This window comes from Ascaphus truei, chromosome 7 (assembly GCF_040206685.1).
Source record: "Ascaphus truei isolate aAscTru1 chromosome 7, aAscTru1.hap1, whole genome shotgun sequence".
In the NCBI taxonomy this organism is placed as follows: Eukaryota; Metazoa; Chordata; class Amphibia; order Anura; family Ascaphidae; genus Ascaphus; species Ascaphus truei.
Genome location: NC_134489.1, coordinates 33,075,927 through 33,094,524, shown reverse-complemented (window position 1 = coordinate 33,094,524; position 18,598 = coordinate 33,075,927). Strand labels below are relative to the sequence as shown.

Here is an 18,598-nt window from a genome sequence, read left to right as displayed (position 1 = left end):
AGTGCGGTCTGCTGGGCAGAGCTGATCCTAGATGTAAACAAACAAAAAAAAAAGTTACGAACCACTGATGTAAAGACTTATTGATATACTTCACGTATTTGAGAGCGTTTATAACATCTGCACCATATTTATACTGGCTCCGCTTACAAGTGAGATTTAGTGTGCAATAAAACCCAACACCGACACAATGTACTTTGCTGCCTGAGCAACTACAATGAATATAGCGCGTGCAGACATACCAAGCGCCACTTCAAAACCAAATAGAGCCATATTTGGCCTGCGGGCGTGTGTGTGGCCTCCCAGTAACGTCACCGTTCAGATTGCATTCACTGCTCCAATGAGCACGATTCTATCGGCTCAGACGGGGCAGTGACCGCTGTCTCCCCGTATAAAGAGTATTCGCAACATCATGTTCTCTGTGCGTCAGACGTGCAGTAAAAGAGTGATCATAAAGTAAAAACAATCCAGCAGCCACAAAAAAATTCTCATAAAATTATATTATTTCATATTGTATACACATAGAACAATTTTCACAAAAAGGGCTTCAAAGAAAACAGAGAGAATAAGTTACTTACTTCCTCTCCAGTAGCAGATCTATCAGCTTGGAGATAGAATTCTCTCTGTCATTTCAAATATTGTGCAGACGAAATTAGCAGAGAAAAAGGCATTTGTAGCAAAATATTACGTAGGATACGTGTTAATTAAAATCCAGTCAAAAAGGACACAATACTGTATCTATTAGAAAGGCTGTAGAATACAAATATAAAGTGGGATTTACAAGACACCAATGCAATACTAACAACCTGAATATAGTTCTCAACCTGAGGCTTAAAAAACAAAAACATAGAAATGTAAGTGCAGCTCTTTAAATCCTTAGATGGCAAAAAAAAAAGTCAGTGCAATCCAACTACCAGCTGCAAAACTCAAATGTTACCCGGTTTTGCAGTGGAGAGCTGCATCCTTCCAAGGTGCCCAGGAGAGAATGAGAAGTTCTGCTCATTTTAAACAGAGAGCCTTGACAAAGCAAGAAGTGTTTAGCCATTAAAGTTGTTTGAAGCACCAAGTAAAACAGGGTTAATAGTATCTGCTGGCTCCTCAGCAACTCAAGGGGTTTCCAAGTTGGGGTTTCCCTCACATGATTCTTCAAGTGGGGACAGAAAAGTGACCTCTCCTTTTTGTGATCAGTTTCTTACTCCTGAAAGTCAGAGGTAGTTATTACCTATAATTAAAAATCGGGGTTCCTGCAGAAGAAAGCCTTAAAAGACAAAGTGCGTTTGATTGAAGTTTAATAAGAGTGGGCAACTCCAGTGCCACCAAAAGGTCGGGTTTCCAGGATATTCCTGCGTCAGTAAAGGTGGCTCAGTCTTTGAGCTACTGGTTGAGCCACCTGTGCTGAAGCAGGGATATCCTGAAAACCTGTTGGTGGCCCTGGAGGAGCCCAATCCTGAAATATAAGATGAGGCCCCCTCCCCAAATTATGGATAAAACAGCTGTAATACCAAATGTACTGAAAAAAAAAAAAAGTTTTTCTGAAATTTCATGACAAGCTTTTAAACTCTAGGGGGGGGGGGGGGGTCTTTAAGCTTTGCTATTGAACTTTACCACCCCCCCCCCCCCCCCCCCCCCATCATATGAAAGCTTTTTTCGTTCATTAAAAATAATGTACTGTTTTAACCAGTCTCGCTTCAAATGAAAAGAGCAGCTATTTAGGGCTCCAAGACTAGGCTCATCTTTGAAACCTTACCTGCCAGTTAGATACTTAACTCTTTTCAGTTCTATTTGATTGACAAAGGCCGAGTATACCATACATACATACATACATATATATAAAAAAAAAAGTCTATATAGCACAAGCTAGCCTTTTAAACGGGGTGCCCCTTCCAGCAGCAGTCCCACGGCTGTGATAGCCGGCAGTGAGCACACACAAATTGCTGAGTCTTTACCGGAAAAAGAACTGGTGTATCCCATTGTTAGGAACATGTCTTTTCTAAGAAGCTTTCCACCTGCTGAAGGCGCCAGCTGTGTTTCAGATTATCATACGCAGAACAGTTATCCCTGAAAGACGAATCCTACAATTATTTTCCTTTGCTTCGGATGTTTGTTTTTTTTTTTGGTTTTCCAAAACCGCAAGCTAGAGGCAAAAAGAAAAAAGTGAAATGTTTTGGTGCAAGCGAGGATTACAAGTGGATCGGCCACCCCTTTGCTAGGAACGCGCCACTGTAGGATCAGTAACTCCATATAAATTAGGGGCGGCCAACTCCTGTCCTCAAGGGCCACCAACAGGTCAGGTTTTCAGGATATCCCTGCTTCAGCACAGGTGGCTCAATCGAAGACTGCACCACCCGTGCTGAAGCTGGGATATCCTGAAAACCTGACCTGTTGGTGGCCCTTGAGGACTGGTGCTACAATACACAAGGTTTAAAGCTGGTGAGGTTTTGAAAGGGGGATCTGCCCCTCTCAGCAGTTTCTGTTGTGTCTCCGTGCGACCTCTCCCCTTCCTCAGTCGCTCTGCGGTTATCGCAAATGGTTCCTCCCCCAAATGCGCTTCCAGAAGATCCAGAGAGACGAGCAGTCTTTGCGAGCAGGAGAAAGCTGCGCCCGACGCGCTTACTGAAGAGCATCCGAATGACACGTCGTCGTTACTTTATTCCGCGAAGGACTGGAACATGTTGAGCTCAGAGAACTCCTCGTTGTTGTAGCTAGACGCTTGGTTTTCCAGCATAGAGAGCATGTCCTACATGGGAACGGGAAACGCAAGAGACACACATCAAAGGTATTGCTTTAAAGGGCCATTCCTCCTAGGACCAAAGTGTACTGATTACATCCTAAAGGGGTACAAACACCACATCTGACACCCATAAGTATATTAAAATCACGTGTAAAGTTATTATTATGTAAACACTGAGCCGAGACTTGGGAGGGGTCCGATTTCCTCTGGCTGCTCCCTTCTCTCTGATGCTACCGTGTGCTCAGCAAGAGTTTGTGCAGCCAGACCCACCCCCCACCTCTTGCTGCCCTTAACAGGATTGGCTTTCTGATTAAGGACAGGAAGGGACAAGGGGACAGAAAACACTTTATTCACAAAGATGTCCCCTTCAGAGGCCTCCAGGAAATGCAGAATGCAATGCATTTCCAAAGAAAGAAAAGACGCCAAGTCATTGCTTTTGGAATGGTTAGATTTGTTTTAGGAGGACAATCAGGGGTGGCCAACTCCAGTCCTCAAGGGCCATCACAACAGGACAGGTATTGGCGAGATCCCCGCTTCAGTGCAGGTGGCTCAGTCATTCTGATGGAGCCACCTGTGCTCAAGCAGCGATATCCTGAAAACCAGACCTGTTGGTGGCCCTTGAAGACTGGAATTGGCCACCCCTGAACTAGATTGTTAAATCAACTACAAAAGGTTGTTTTTTTTGTCCGGCTACATGGGATTGCACTTTTAAATACAAAATCTCCAATTACTAGAATAATCTATTTATTTCTACCCATAAAGACTGTGTAGATCTTCCTAGCAATATAATGATTACAAACTAAATGTATTCACCGTTTTGTATTCATTTAAAATGTCTAATGAAGAAGAACTGGGGTTGCGTTGCAGGTGCAGCCTCTCTTAGGACTAAAGTGAGAAAATAGCCTTGATGCCTTTAAATAAAGTAAATGTCCTTCCATTTGAAAGACTGACAACGTCTTAAATCACCCTAAGACAGTAGGTAAAGATTGAATTTTTTTTACAAAGCGTGTGTTTACAATGGAAACGTTGAGATAAACATATTACATAAAAGTTCTTATACGGGTCTGATTGTTTAGCTCCATTTAGCCTATTAATGGCACGGTCGTTTGATCACTTTGGTCCTAGGAGAGACTGTGTACCTTTGCACTGACCACAAGCGTATTCCCACTAAGCCTGTGATAGATACCAGAAAGGAAATGTATACAATTATATACCAAATATGTTAAACATAAGAGCAGAGTCGCTAACTATGCTTCAACAAACATTACATAGTGACGCAGTAGAGTAGGTTGCGGGAAAAAATATATAAATAAAGACACGTCCTTCCTATGTCCGATTCTAATGGGGTGGGATTAGGTCCTTACCGGGTACACCTCAGACTGGTTAGGGTGCTGCTGGATGTGAGGCTCAGCGGAGTTCTGTCCGTGGTGCTGCCCTTGCCACGGAGGCCACACGCCTACTGCGTCAGCAGCCCGCGTCTGAAACGGCCCCCGTTGCTGTCCCACCTCTGCGGCTGTGAACAGCAAGAGAACAAGGTCAGGGACGATATGCTCAGATGAATCAGAGAAAACGTGTGCCCAGGCCAGGGTTCCTAGACGCCAATATACCCGTCATCTTTCCTTACCCCTCTCTCTGCCAGAGGCCTGCAGCAAAAGGGTCAACCCACCCAACGGAAGGAATGTGCCAGGCTTGATGGAATATTGGAGGTCAAAGAATTCACCAAGTACAAATATACACATACAGGAATACACACACTTAACACTGAGGTCACAATTTAAGAAGATTGCAGCCACTGCCGAGTTTTGGATTAGAAGGTATTTCTCAGGAACCAATGTTAAATAGAATTAAAGAGGCAATCCAAGCAGTTTTTTTCCCTTCAATTTTTTTAATAAAAAAAATTAAAAGCAGGGGGTCTCTGGAGCTGAACCCTATACATTTCAGCTCCGGGGACACCCTGCTTCCAGAGAAATTAATACCCATGAAGGGGGTGCTGGTATCTCCAGGTTTTCTGCTTCCTCGTCACATGGGCCAATAGGAAGTCGAACTTGATGACGTCACAACCTCCTATTGGCCCACAGGGCCCAGGAACTTTGAAAAGCAGACAATGAACCATGGAGTGGTTACCGGCGCCCCCTACGGAGGTATCTCTGGAAGCAGGGGGACCCCGGAGCTGAAATGAATGGGGTTCAGCTCCAGAGACCCCCGGCTTCGAACTTGTATTGAAAAAAATTAGGGGGGTGGGGGAGAACGGCTTGGATTGCCTCGAAGAGAAACAAATGATTAACAACATTAGGCTTTAAAGCAGAAGTGGAGGGAAAACAAGAAGGACGTCTAGACTTTTTAAAAAAACCTTTTGTTAAGAAGTTACAGATATATAATACATATTAAAGTGGCAATGTGCCTTTTAACTTTAGAATGAAACCTTAACACGTGCAGTGATATATACAGCACAGGGAAAAGGCTAGAAGGGGCTATCGCACTGCGCTGGCAGGCCGAGCAGCAGCAAAGTGACGTGCGCTTTACCGAAGCTAGTGGTGCGGCTTGTGAGGTTGGGGTAGGCCGCTCCTGCGGGGGAGGAGGTGGAACTCTGAGAGGACAGCGGGCTGAAGTTGGGAGGGCTTGTCTGGAAATTCCCCATTCCAAAGGGAGGCGACAGAGTCTTTGCTGCCTGGGGTGGAACTTGCTGTAAGATTGGACAAGAACAATAGAGACATGGTACAATATGGCGACAGGGTGTACATCAGGGGGTGGGCCAGCTCCAGCCCTCAAGAGCCACCAACAGGTCAGGTTTTCAGGATATCCCTGTTCCAGCACAGGTGGCTCAATCAATGGCTCAGTCAAAGCAACCTGTGCAGACATCCGGGACATCCTTACAACCTGAGCTGGGAGTTGGCCAGCCCCCAGTTTACACAGAAATCACTGCAAGTAAATGCTAATAAAGGCGATTAAAAATAAATAAATAAAAAAAGTGCTAAACCCAATGATGGTCAATGATAAACCCTTCTCACTGGAGGCTACAAAACTATCAAAATGTATACTGCGTGACCCCAGCATGCAGCATTCTTGTGCCAACTATGGAATCAAATTCACGGAACGATCGCTGTACCAATACGTTTATCGGGCCCTGGCCATCCTTCCCGTTGTTACGGCTGAGCTTTTCAGAGCGCGGTTCTTTCTACAGATTGACCATTGATATCGTGATTGACTTCATGTAAAAAGAATGTTTGGAATGGCCCATTAAGAAAATTAAATTACTTTTATTACAGGAGTGCCATCAAACCACAGATCCCCAGCTCCACCCTGCCGTCCTCACCTAGCAGCAGCTCAATAAAAACAAAAAAACAAAAAGGATATACCACACATGTGAAACACTTGTGCTGTGAATTGCTTTGTGTACCGTTTGTATACGTGAATGAAATCATTCCCATCACGTCCCACAGATTCCCCGCTTTCTATTGAAGCCGTTCAGCTGCAGACAGACGCGTGATGCATGGTTGCGCTGCGCGGCTCAGACATGAAGTCTCCGGGTGTCGTACATAAAAGGCCCATATTTACCAAGTGCTGCCATGCAACCCCTCGTAGTGCCATTGCAGTGAAAAGGTTGTCAAGGTGCCATGTGGCATAGCACTGCCTACTACATATGGCTCGTGAAGTCTTCTGGTGAATCCCGGTGCTGTGTGGGTCAGATACAGATGCTGCCAGACTTCCTGTCCACAGCACCGCGGACACACAAAAAAAAGTCTGCGGCACCAACTCTCTGCTCCAGCACTGCCCAACCCCCTCATGACATAATGACGGAATATGGGTATCTAGACCAGCAGTGCGCAAACTGAGGGGGGCTCCCCGCAGGGGGATCGTGAGATTTTTTTTGGGGGGTGCGGTTGCAGAGTTCCCGCGCTTAAATTAAATGCCGGGGGACCGTGCGAGGCCTCTGCAACCTGTGCTTACTGAGATTCAGGCGGCTTCAGGATGCGTGACCATGGCAACGCAGCATCAAATGCCGCCACGGTTGCCATGGTAACGGGAGGCCAAGTCACACGGCGGACGAGGTACGTTTGCGCACCCCTGATCTAGACCATGAGGGTGTATACTATAGAACCATATTTGGTCATCAAGGCAGTTTGGACAGGAACTTTTAACACTGCTCAACCCCCTTGATAAATGTGGTTCTATAGTATTCACTTTCACGATGCAGATACCCATATTTGGTTATTACGCCACGAGGGGGGGTGGGACAGTACAGGAGCAGGGAGTTAGCGCGTGGAACAGAGGGGATTAGGCATGAGCTGCAGCAGTGGTACCCCCATACCTCCTCTCTTCCCTCATACAAGAGCGAACAGAGATCAGCTATGGGGGCTATCTTACTGAAGTCAGCGAAGGATTAACGCGGCAGGAGTCCCATTCATAAGCATCGATCCCCCCTGCAGCATTAATCCTTTTGTTTTTGGCGTCACAGTCGGCACTGGTCCGCGAAACCCAAAACAGTAAGTCTGGCTACATCTCAGTAAAGTCGCCTGGTGTGTCCCAAGCCTGCGTGACATAGAAAGTCTCACGTACCTGGGCTGTAAAGGTTGGCCGCGTGCCTGAGCTCCAGTTGGTTCCTGTGACCTGAGTGGGGCTGGAGTGGCGAGATATCTGGGCTAAGATCTGGCCTGCGGACCCCGGCTGCTGGATGATGGACATGGGAGGTACCAAAACACCGCTCCTAGAGAGGAGGAGATCACCGAGTGAGATGCAAAGGACCGTCACTTCCCTGTGCCAGCTCTCAGATCAAAGCGCTAATGAGCAGCCTTATATATGGGGGAAAGCTGGATAATGTGAAGATAACTATGTTTTAACATATTCATGGGGAAAGATGTTACTGCATCACTAACCTGCAGAACATGACGCGTGTACACACAAAAGTAAAGATAAACGTCTCAATTTATAGCTATAGTGCAGGGGTACGCAAACCTTTTCCCCTGCACTCCCGTCTGCTCTCACCGGCATCAAATGATGCCACGTTGCCATGGCGACACGTCAGCCGAAGCCATCAATGTAAGGGAACTTCGAGGCCTCGCGCAGTCCCCTGGCATTTCATTTAAATGCCCTGGGAAAGCGAGCAGGGGCCTCTGTAAGCCCCGCACCCCTCCCTCCCCCAGAAAATCTCGCGCCCCTCAGTTTGCGCACAACTGCTATAGTGCATCAATAAAAGATCATTTACAATCCCACATAATTCTAGATCTAAATATCTTCAAGCGACAACAGCTCAGTAGTGTAACAGATGTGGGGAGCGCAAACCATAAAACAAAAGATATATAAAACAATTGTCAGTAGAATCACTGTATTGGAGAATAAATTTCAAGTATCCAGGGAGATTCTCTACCGGGTAGAGCTGCACCAAACCACTCCGGGCCAGTATTAAATATTTATTTATTTCATTTTATCTACGGCACTTTTGCGTTTTATTATTGTCTTGATTTGGGAAGCGCCTCAGTTTTTGTTCCACTGACAACAGCTCAGACCAAATACTTTTAAAGAAGAAGTCCCCGCTTTAGATATCCATTTAGAGAGACACACACACACACACACACACACACACACACACACACACACACACACACACACACACACACACACACACCTCTCTCCCAGTTCCCACAATACGTAGCGTTTTTGGGCCATGTTGGGTACAATAAAGTAATACAAATATGGCCGGCTACTCAAGTCTTTTTGGATAAATCACGCCTCATATGATCATGACATGGAGGATTCATGATTACATGTGCATTAAAGGACTTTCATTCCATGTGGTTCTCTCCAGAACTTTTTGGGATGGGACAACATCAGTTACCAGGCAGACAGAAGGTGGGTATACAAGCAGTGTTACCTGAAACCATCGCCTGGCCGCGGTGCAGGTGTGAAAGTATTACCCTGCGGGAAGATCTGCTGGTTGCCAGGGACCGTGTTGGAAGTGAGTGCTTTGTTCTGATCTGTAACAAGAGGCAAATGCTGCATTTCCTACGTCATTTGTCAGGACAGTCCCGCCCGTCATCGCGGGAAGTTACACCACCCCTCCAGTACATCGCGATCACGTGACCGCTCCTCGGACCGCAGTTTGACCACCCCCCTTGATTCTGGATATAATTTATAGACAAGAATACTTGCCCTGTAGAGACAAAATGGCCACCACTGGCCAATAGAGAGCCCCCATAATCAAGAGATGAGGTTGCGTCTTTCTGTTGTTGACCCGTCAACCATATCTGGAGAATTTTGTCAGTGACACACACCCCCACCCCCCACGTAATTTTATGCCTAGATAAACCCCCTCCAAGCACAAGAGTGAATAAGGTATCAAAATAAGAACAGGCACGGAAATAGTTTTTTTCCTCTCAAACATTTTATTCACTTTGTCCTATTTTCTTTAGTTAAACACACTGTGGATAGTAAGTGACCCGTATACAATGTGTTTCCCCCTTATCAAGTTGGTGCTAAAAAGGTTACATTGCAAGTTCTAGGAGCGGCCAACGCCAGTACTCCTGAATCCCCAACAGTTCTGGTCTTAAGGATATCCCTGCTTCAGCGCAGGTGACTCAAATCGGTAACTCAGTCTTTGAGTCACCAATTGTGCTACCACAGGGATATCCTGAAAACCTGACCTGTTTGTGGGAGTGGGGGATTGAGGACTGGAGTTGGCCACTCCTGGTTTAGAATGCCCCTTATGTGTCAGTGTTATACAGTTGGCACACAGTGGCAGTGCTGCGTACCATGCACTAGTAATGTACACCTCTCTCGACTTACCTGAGCCGATGCCACTATAGATCTCGGCAAACCTGGGGTCTCTTTCCTGCCCAAAGAGTGAATCTGCCTTGTCCAGGGGTTTGCTGTGCTCTGGTAGAGCTGCTATTACAGGCTGAACAGGGACCTGGAGAGAAACAGACACTTCTGCAAAGTGCTCATCTTTCATCTTTGCAAACCCTTATAGCGGACCTACTAATGAACTTGTCATTTGCCTAATGTAGCAATTTTGGCTAATTCGATTTCTTTGGAAATGAGGCGCAATGTAATTTATTTATTTTTTTAGAGCCCTTGAAATTGGAAAGTGTTTGCAAATCAAGTGTTTCCTCACCTCTTATACAACCCTGCCCTTATCAGCGATTAAATAAAGGGAGGAAAATAGAGGGGGGGGAGAGGGGTAATCGCTAGTCATACACACAGTGATAGGCACAGGGAAGCAGCCAAGGGAGGGGAAGTAAAGGGGGGGGGGGGGAGGGAGAAGAAAGAAACAAGAAGAAGGTTTGTGTATGGGGTTAGTTTTAGGCACATACATTAGCGGCGAAGCTGCCAGTGGCAACATGCCCCAGTCGCGGGGCGAGTGCCGGCGGCCATTTTGTTGCGTCGAAACAGCCACTACCAAATGTCCCAGACCGGAATCACACCTCTCCGCTCACCTTGTCTACGAAGTAACTTTAATACAGGATTTTAAATTACTGCTTGGTGCCCTGTTAAAGTATCAATCACCCAGGTTTAACCCCATTAACATGTAACTGCAATTAGTGCACTTTGGTCATAGGGGGAATGTCCATTTAAAGCATGAGGAAAGCATCCTTATAAGAGATCACATTACTTCTAATTTACAAGTCTCTCTCTTTAACATCAAAGTGCCTCTGCTGATTTTAATGGACTTTATTTTCTTTATCCAGACCAAGATTAAGAGGATGTTTGGCCATGGGCAAGGTACCAGTTTTGGACCCCTACAGCCCACGCACCCTTAATCTACCACACCAGGGAGAGTGCTCAGTACACACACACGCAGCTAAAACATTCACCTGCGTTGCAAATCCAACCACAGCAAACATCCCGGCGCTGGCGCCTTCCCTAGTTCGCCTACCCGTTAATCCAGCCCTGAAGGTATCCCCATGCAACTTTGCAAAGCATTGCCCGGCCTGAAGGGAGGGTTCTGAACATGAAATGTTGCTTTAACATCAGTGAAAAATAACGATGGAAATGACAGCATATTCCTCGGCAGTCTGCAGGTAGGAGACGCCTCAAGAGAAGCTACCTCGGGCGTCGAGGTTCCAGCTTAGAACTCTCCAGCCACTCGCTGGAAGCATTTATGCCTCCATGCTGAAACATATGTATGCGTCTACGCACGCACGCACCATATGTAAGCGTCTGCGCGCACGCACACACGCTCATAACATACTTGGTACGGCATAAGGGTCCCTGACATTGCGCACTGAAAGGTTGAAGAATGCAATAACGTTCCCTGTTGATTGCGAACCAGACTTTTCCCTGGACTGCGTACTTACCTGTGTATGGGGGTATGCTCCCAAACTTTCTCTGCTAGAGACAACATCCAGTTCTGCTTGAGGCTGCTGCTGTTGCCTGCGCACAATATACACAGACAGTATAATGTATACATATCTATAGCTGAATCTGCTTGTGGTATTAACGGTGCACGGTCATGTAGCCGGCCACAAAAGCAACATTTTGTAAACAATTTAACAATCTAATTGGCTTTCTTATTCTAACGGTTTTTGTTGCTCTTGAATGTAACTACACATTACATTTCTGTGAGGTCGCTGAATGGGGGGACGGGACGTCAGTCAAGTCTTTGTTTGCCCTTAACCTACCCTGTCCTTATCAGAGTCAATAGAGATAAGTGAAGACAGAAGGCTTTGCCTGGGCAAATGCTTGTTTAAAGGAACCATCCAATAAATAAATCAGTTCTGTAGTATGAGATACTACTTTTTTCCTTCATTCAATTCTTAATGCAAATTTGAATTTATTTTTATTTATTTTTTAATATACTGAGCATTCTTTGATTCCTATAGCCAGCTTTAGCCCACCTCTCCAGCAGTGCAAGAGCTTTGCAACACTTTCCTGTTTGTGATAATGTTTTGCCAATGTTGAAATAATGTGTGGGGGGGGGGGGGGCCCTCGCTATAACCTATTAGTACTTTATATTATGTGCTGCCTGGGAGAGAATACAATAGGAAAGGTACGTGCAGCTAGGCACTGAGAAAAAGCTGCCTCTGCTGTGCACCAAAGTAACAGTCCAATGGGTATTTGTAAGTAAATTAAAACTTAACTTTAATTAGAATTAACTCTAAAAAATAAGATTGCCAACAAAATGGAACATGTATACACAATATAATAAGGTGATACTAATGTAACAATTTGACCACTTTTGCAGCAAAAGTAACCTTAATACATAGATATCATAATGCTTCTCACATTGATAAGTGCTAGCTTGCCTCATTTTTAGCTTCAAAAAGTCTTTCTGAACGGATTAACCCAGAAGGCACGTTCTATAGTGGCGGGCGCGTGCTACGCCGGCGGAATTTTAGTTGGCTGACGTCAGCCTTTCTACACGAGGGCCGCGCGCACGGCAGGGAGAGGGGAGCCGGCAGACAGCGGCGAAGATGAGGAAATTCATCTTTTTGCGCCGCTACCGGCTGTGTGTGTGTGTGTGTGTGTGTGTGTGTGTGTGTGTGTGTGTGTGTGTGTGTGTGTGTGTGTGTGTATATATACACACACACACACACACACACAAATGTAATTAAATATATTATTTCTACCAATTTTTTTTTTTTAATAAATAATAACACACACACACGCTGTGCAGGGCAGCGCCACCTAATGCCTGACTGAGAAATTGCAGCTACAGACGCTGCTTTTTTGAGGGGGAAATCCGGCACAGTGAGTGCGGGTGGCCCATCCGTCGGCAGAACCCCTGGGACTGCTCCGCGGACCCCCAATTGGGAAACACTGCATTAGTGGAACATATATAACCCTTAGAGTGTATAGATAAACCTCAAGAATTGCATCTATAGCCTCATGTTCATAGGGTGCAGATGTAAAATAGTTGTTAAACCACCATATTAACTAAGTAATATCCAGAGAGCTCCGAGGGACCCGATTTAGCCAACAGCTTACAAGTTGGTAACCAGTCGCAATAGGACTGCCAAAACTGTATTAATCATGGCTGACGGTAGATGTTCTGAGCTGCTGCACGGCAAGGCCTTGTACATAGTAGGTACGCGCGCGACGTCACACGTGCCTGCTACACAGGCGATCTGTGGGGGCTGGAGGAGCAGATGCAACCAAGACCAGCTCCAATTCAATGTTTGTGGGCGTGTCCGTGACATCACGTGAGCGGTTCGCCCTCAATGGCTGAACTGCGCATGTGACCCGGCCGTCACGCGACTAAATCAAAAGATTATGTCTCACGGAAAAAATCGGCAGCACCGTCGCGTTCTATGGCCGTGCGCATTGCCTTACAGGCGTGTGTGCGGCGGCGGCACGTGACGTGGTGCTTCCTATGGAGGCGGGCTAAGAGCAATATCAGAGGGGAGCAGCCAGAGGAAAGCAAACCCCTCCCAGGTCTCAGCTCACTGTGCTTACACAGCGTGTGACAAATAATACAAAAATACTTTTAGGTGTAACATTTTGGTGAAAAGGCGTTCCTAACCCAGATGTGACCGCTTAAACAGGTCACTAACTAGTACGTTTTTGTCCCAGGAGAGACTGAGCCTTTAAACAAAGTATCAAAAAGAAACAATACATCCCTTACACCGCGGGATAGAGCACTGAATCCAGCTCTGAAGGGTTTGCATGAACACCATATCCCCCCCCTCCAAGTATTATACACAGGTCTGAGTGGTTCATTCACGAAGTAACCACAATCCCGTCTCCCATGTCCGTGCGGAAACGTACATCCAATGGTGCAACACACCGTTCTCACCTCGCTGCCAGCTGGCCTGACCCTAATTCCAAGGGATGGGTCGCGCTCTGGCCCAATGGAGGCCTCTGCATGGGGTTAGTCAGCGCTGGGCGGGACTCTTGGTTCGAATTTCTAGAGGAAGAATAAAAAGGTGTGGGGTGGTGGTGAGCACAGACAATATGTGATCACACATACAGAGACTGCAGCATCTGTCAGCCTCTTGCACTCAGAAAAGGTTCAACAAAACCCTCCCTATGTATTAAGGCCGTCCCAAGATCAGCACAGAAAGGGGCGAGAAAGCGGTTTACATTTATAGCGCAGTCTAAAGTAGGGGATCTCTGGAGCTGAACCCCATTATTTTCAGCTCCGGGACCCCCCCTGCTTTTGGATACTTGGCTCCATAGGGGGTGCTGGTATCTCGGTGGAGTTTAAAGCCCAAGGTCACGCTGGTCAATAGGAAGCCGCCCCAGATGATGCCCCGGCTTCCTATTGGCCAGCAGGAGCTTTGAAAAGCTGCCATTACATGAACCACATAGCTGAGCCGGAGCGGCTACCGGCACCCCCTTTGGAGGCAAGTATCTCCAGAAGCAGGGGGGTCCCCAGTGCCGATATTAATGGGGCTCCCCTCAGGAGACCCCCTGATTCCATCCCATGTCCAAAAAAACCAAAAACGTCTACTTTGATTGCTACTTTAAGACTTCACTTTATGGGAACTATTCTAGCACAGGTATCGTGTTAGATCTGGGAAATAGATGCTTCTGGAGAATAGGGGAAGGAGACGTCTGGCATTTTAAAGACCTTTTCTTAGTGTGTTTACAAGCAAACAGTTTATATTTTTATTTTGCGTCGCTACATATTTGGAGAAAAAGGAACACATTTACAGTAAATGTTTGTTCCATCGCATTCATTCTCTTCTGCTTCATGATCTGAAAGTTACACGCTAAGGTGGATATTACTATTTTAATTGCTATTTTTCTTGATATAGTCTTTTAGCAAACCTTTTTGTGCTAGGTACTGCGATCCTTACATCTATGTTGTACAACCATGGGGGGTCCGCTTATAGGTTTGTAACCACTGGTAAAAAGGAAGCTATTTCCTCACTGACAGGGCCTGTGTAACCAACTTTAATGAAAATGCTAAAGAAAATAAGTTAATTCTGCATTTTTGCTTTGTTTATCCGTTAATTCAAACTAACCCCCTTTAGCTTGCCTGCAAATAGCATCTCCCCATCACATGATACCTTGGGCCAGATTTACTTTGTAATGTTATTGCCATATGGAGGCGAGAGAACATAAGGCTCAATTTCACAGCTACAACTTGTGCTCACTTCCCCTCACCGTCGTAAAAGAAATGCAGCCAAGTAAATGCTAAGAAAAAATGAATGAAAAAGGCAGATAACACAGGATGGAACTTGGGAAGCTAAGAGAGTAACTAGAGCAGGGGTAGCCAACTCCAATCCTCAACAGGTCAGTATATTCCTGCTTCAGCACAGGTGGCTCAATCGAAGACTGGGCCACCTGTGCTGAAGCAGGGATATCCTGACCTATTGGTGGCGCTTGAAGACTGGAGTTGACTACACCTTCAGGTCTTTCTGGCAGCAAACGTGCAATTTGCCATGTGTCTGGGGCTCTTTACAAGCCACTTGTATCCCAAACCCAGTAGCAGACGCCCAGATATAGATGCTTAACTTCGGACTTAGAACAAAACCAGTTTTATTCCGTCTTCCTGTTACTTTCAATGGCTCCAGATGTGAAGGTTGGACCGTAACCTGTGTTTATAAAGCTTTCCAATGGCCAAAAACAAGGGTATCTAAGGTCAAAACTATTTAGATCAACCGTATCAGGACGACACTTGTCGCCTACACTGGAGTCGCCATTACACAGATCTGGTCTGCATCATAAAATCACCAGGAAAGAAAGACTAAAACAGTCAACATTTACAGCTTGAAGAGAATGGGGAAATGGTTTCAAGAAGGCACTGGGAGGTGGCAGATTTCAGAGAAGTGTTAGCACCAGAGGCCATGCTCTGGAGCTGGAGGGTCATGGGGAACTTCACGGACAGCGTGGTGGATTCAAGTAATCGTCTTCCAACTAAAGCGGAAGAGGCCAAGACCGTAAGGGAATTCAAATCCAATTGCGGTAGATTGAGCATCCTAAATATGAAAGAACGGGACACAACGGGGGCCTGAGGTTGTACAGGCGGACTGGGTGAGAAAGTGCTGCGGACGGGGTTTCCTTTCCTATTGTCTGATCTCGTTTGTTGCACTTATTGTATTCTAATTCCCTGTACTGTCCCTTTTATAAAGCGCCGAGTACAACGTAGGCGCTATATGAATACAGATTTACATACATACAAGTAGTTCTTATCTGCCATCTAATTCTGTGTGTCAGATGTATATTGGTTTGAAGCGATGGCTTCCAGCCACTTAATCTCTCAATGTCACCTCACTGACCTGCAGTTCGGTATTAATGTAAATTCTTCCTCTTGTGAAGAACTTTAGTAATGGAACTGAAGCGTTAGGCATCCTCCACTATCTGCCTTCCTATGCACAAGAAGCAAATACCCAGTCATAACCCAGTGTTGTCCTTGCTTACTTCACGTTGGTGTTGGTACAGATGATGTACTCTATTTCATCGGAGTATGGGTTCTGGAAGGTGAAAGAGCTGGTCCTCATCAAGAGCCACTCGCGGTTTTTGGATCGGAACCGGAACATGACTGACAGAACCTGACCTTTTAACTTCACCACCTGGAAAGATGCAGAGCTGGTAACCACAAGTCCATCTGCCGCTCTTGCAAACTTAAACTGCAGATGTAGAAGGCGCCATTGTCCCCTGTGGTGCGTCGTTAAGCCGAGAGATGTTGTGATATTGTGCACCAGTTACACACAAGAGCAGCTAATACACCAGATGGTAAGAAATTCACATACACAAACAGATATAGGTGTTAAAGCACCGCAGCACTTAGCAAGATATCTTTATATACAGGAATATACAGTGCTTTTATTCAGGGCTGAAGGAGAGGCTCAGTGAGTCAAGATATGGTCTTTGAAAACCAGGGGGGGTGGCCAACTCCAATCCTCAAGAGCTACCAAAAGGCCAGGTATTAGGAATATCCCTGCTTCAGCACAGGTGGTTCAATCATGCTGACTGAGCCACTGATTAAGCCACCTGTGCAGAAGCAGTGATATCCTGAAAACCTGACCTGTTGGGGGCCCTTGAAGACTGGAGTTTGCCACCCATGGTTTGGACACTCCAAGCCCACCTAAAATTGAACCATTTTAGTATTGACTGCAAGAGATTGTGGGATAGAGGTATTTGAATTTTGGATTTAGACGTAAGACAAGACGTTAGATGTGCACGCGGTACCTGCTGAAAGCTGTCTCTTAAGAGCTGCTGGTCCTCTGGGTGAGCAAACTCCACCACGTCCTTCCCTAAGAGTTCCTAAGTACAAACAAAGAACAGGGTGTTCAGGGAAACCAGCTTCCTGTGTGATTAACCCCTTAGCTGCCAGGGGGGTCAGCAGCATAAGTGAAGAAATTATTTATCCACGAATGGCGCATTGGGATACACATCTTATATAAAAACATACAAGCTAGCAATGCACGGGAAAGAGAAAGATCAGAGAATGGCCCAGACAGAAACTGAACACCATCTCCTCCTTAAATACCTCTCCCGACTTCCCATCAAGTTTCAGATGACCCACAAAAGGTCTCCCCCTTACTTTCAAGGCTCTCTACTCATCTGCTCCTCCCTACATATCAGCTCTGATCTCTCGCTCTGCCCCTGCGTTTTACCCACAACTGTCTCCTTTCCACCCCTTTCACCTCTACTGCCCTCTCACCTTAAACCTTTTCCCCTCAGTGTCCCCTTACTTATGGAACGCCCTCACACTGTTTACGGCAAGCACCGTCTCTCCCCTTTAAAACAAACCTTTAAAAAAAAAAAAAAAAAAACCTTGCCTCTTAATTTAAGCGTTTCATTAGTCTAGACTCCTGGCTACTGTCCCACACACAGCGTCACTCCCACCAACGACTGCCATCTACTGCACTTATTCCCTCACTTGCCGTCTGTAAAGTTTCCCATCATACCACTTAGATTGTAAGCTCTCTGGGGCAGGGATTTCCTTTCCCATCGCCTGATCTTATTTGTTGCACTTATTGAACTATAATTTCCTGTACTGCATTATCTCTTGTAAAGCGTCAAGTACAGCTGGAGACGTTATAGAAATACATATATACATACAACTGCGGCTAGCAATCCCAAACTACTGTACCAGTGGCACCCGAAGCCTTCAAAGAAACCGCTTCAGGCAGCTCACCCCCCTGTAGTCTGTGCATTTTCACCATTAATGTATGTTATATGCAGCGGGTGACGTCATGGGCGTCCGCAGAAATGTTTTCGGGGGGGGGGGGGGGCATAATTTTAACTAGACAGAGAGAGAGAGTGGGTGTGGGGGTGTGTGGGTGACGGGGTGGGTGACTGACTGACTGTGGGTTGGTGTCTGTATTCATTCACAGACAGACAGACACAAACACTCTCCCTCTCGCAGACACTCCCTCTCGCAGACTCTCCCTCTCGCAGACTCTCCCTCTCGCAGACTCTCCCTCTCGCAGACTCTCCCTCTCGCAGACTCTCCCTCTCGCAGACTCTCCCTCTCGCAGACTCTCCCTCTCGCAGACTCTCCCTCTCGCAGACTCTCCCTCTCGCAGACGTGACCAGACAGCCACACACACACACACACACCAGACAGCCACACACACCAGACAGCCACACACACACCAGACAGCCACACACACACCAGACAGCCACACACACACCAGACAGCCACACACACACCAGACAGCCACACACACACACCAGACAGCCACACACACACACACCAGACAGCCACACACACACACACACACACACCAGACAGCCACACACACACACACCAGACAGCCACACACACACACACACCAGACAGCCACACACACACACACCAGACAGCCACACACACACACACCAGACAGCCACACACACACACACCAGACAGCCACACACACACACACCCACCCTCAGACACACACACACACACACACAGCCTCAGACACACACACACACACACACCCTCAGACACACACAGACACACACAGACACACACAGACAGACACAGACACACAG

The 18,598-nt window shown here is 46.5% G+C and overlaps 1 protein-coding gene across 1 annotated transcript in view; it reads right to left on the bottom strand.

The window, feature by feature from the left end:
- Positions 1–478: 478 nt before the first annotated feature.
- The window catches only part of ARNT (aryl hydrocarbon receptor nuclear translocator), a 37,100-nt gene continuing 18,980 nt past the window's right edge, over positions 479–18,598 (bottom strand). Inside the window, exons 12-21 of the mRNA XM_075607571.1 lie at positions 16,802–16,876; positions 16,031–16,182; positions 13,458–13,568; positions 11,020–11,095; positions 9,509–9,632; positions 8,598–8,700; positions 7,286–7,433; positions 5,252–5,411; positions 4,093–4,241; positions 479–2,734 (exon numbers count right to left, since the gene is read on the bottom strand). Of these exons, the coding sequence (XP_075463686.1) occupies positions 2,645–2,734; positions 4,093–4,241; positions 5,252–5,411; positions 7,286–7,433; positions 8,598–8,700; positions 9,509–9,632; positions 11,020–11,095; positions 13,458–13,568; positions 16,031–16,182; positions 16,802–16,876 (1,188 nt within the window). The 3' untranslated portion in view covers positions 479–2,644. The remainder of the gene's footprint in view (positions 2,735–4,092; positions 4,242–5,251; positions 5,412–7,285; positions 7,434–8,597; positions 8,701–9,508; positions 9,633–11,019; positions 11,096–13,457; positions 13,569–16,030; positions 16,183–16,801; positions 16,877–18,598) is intronic.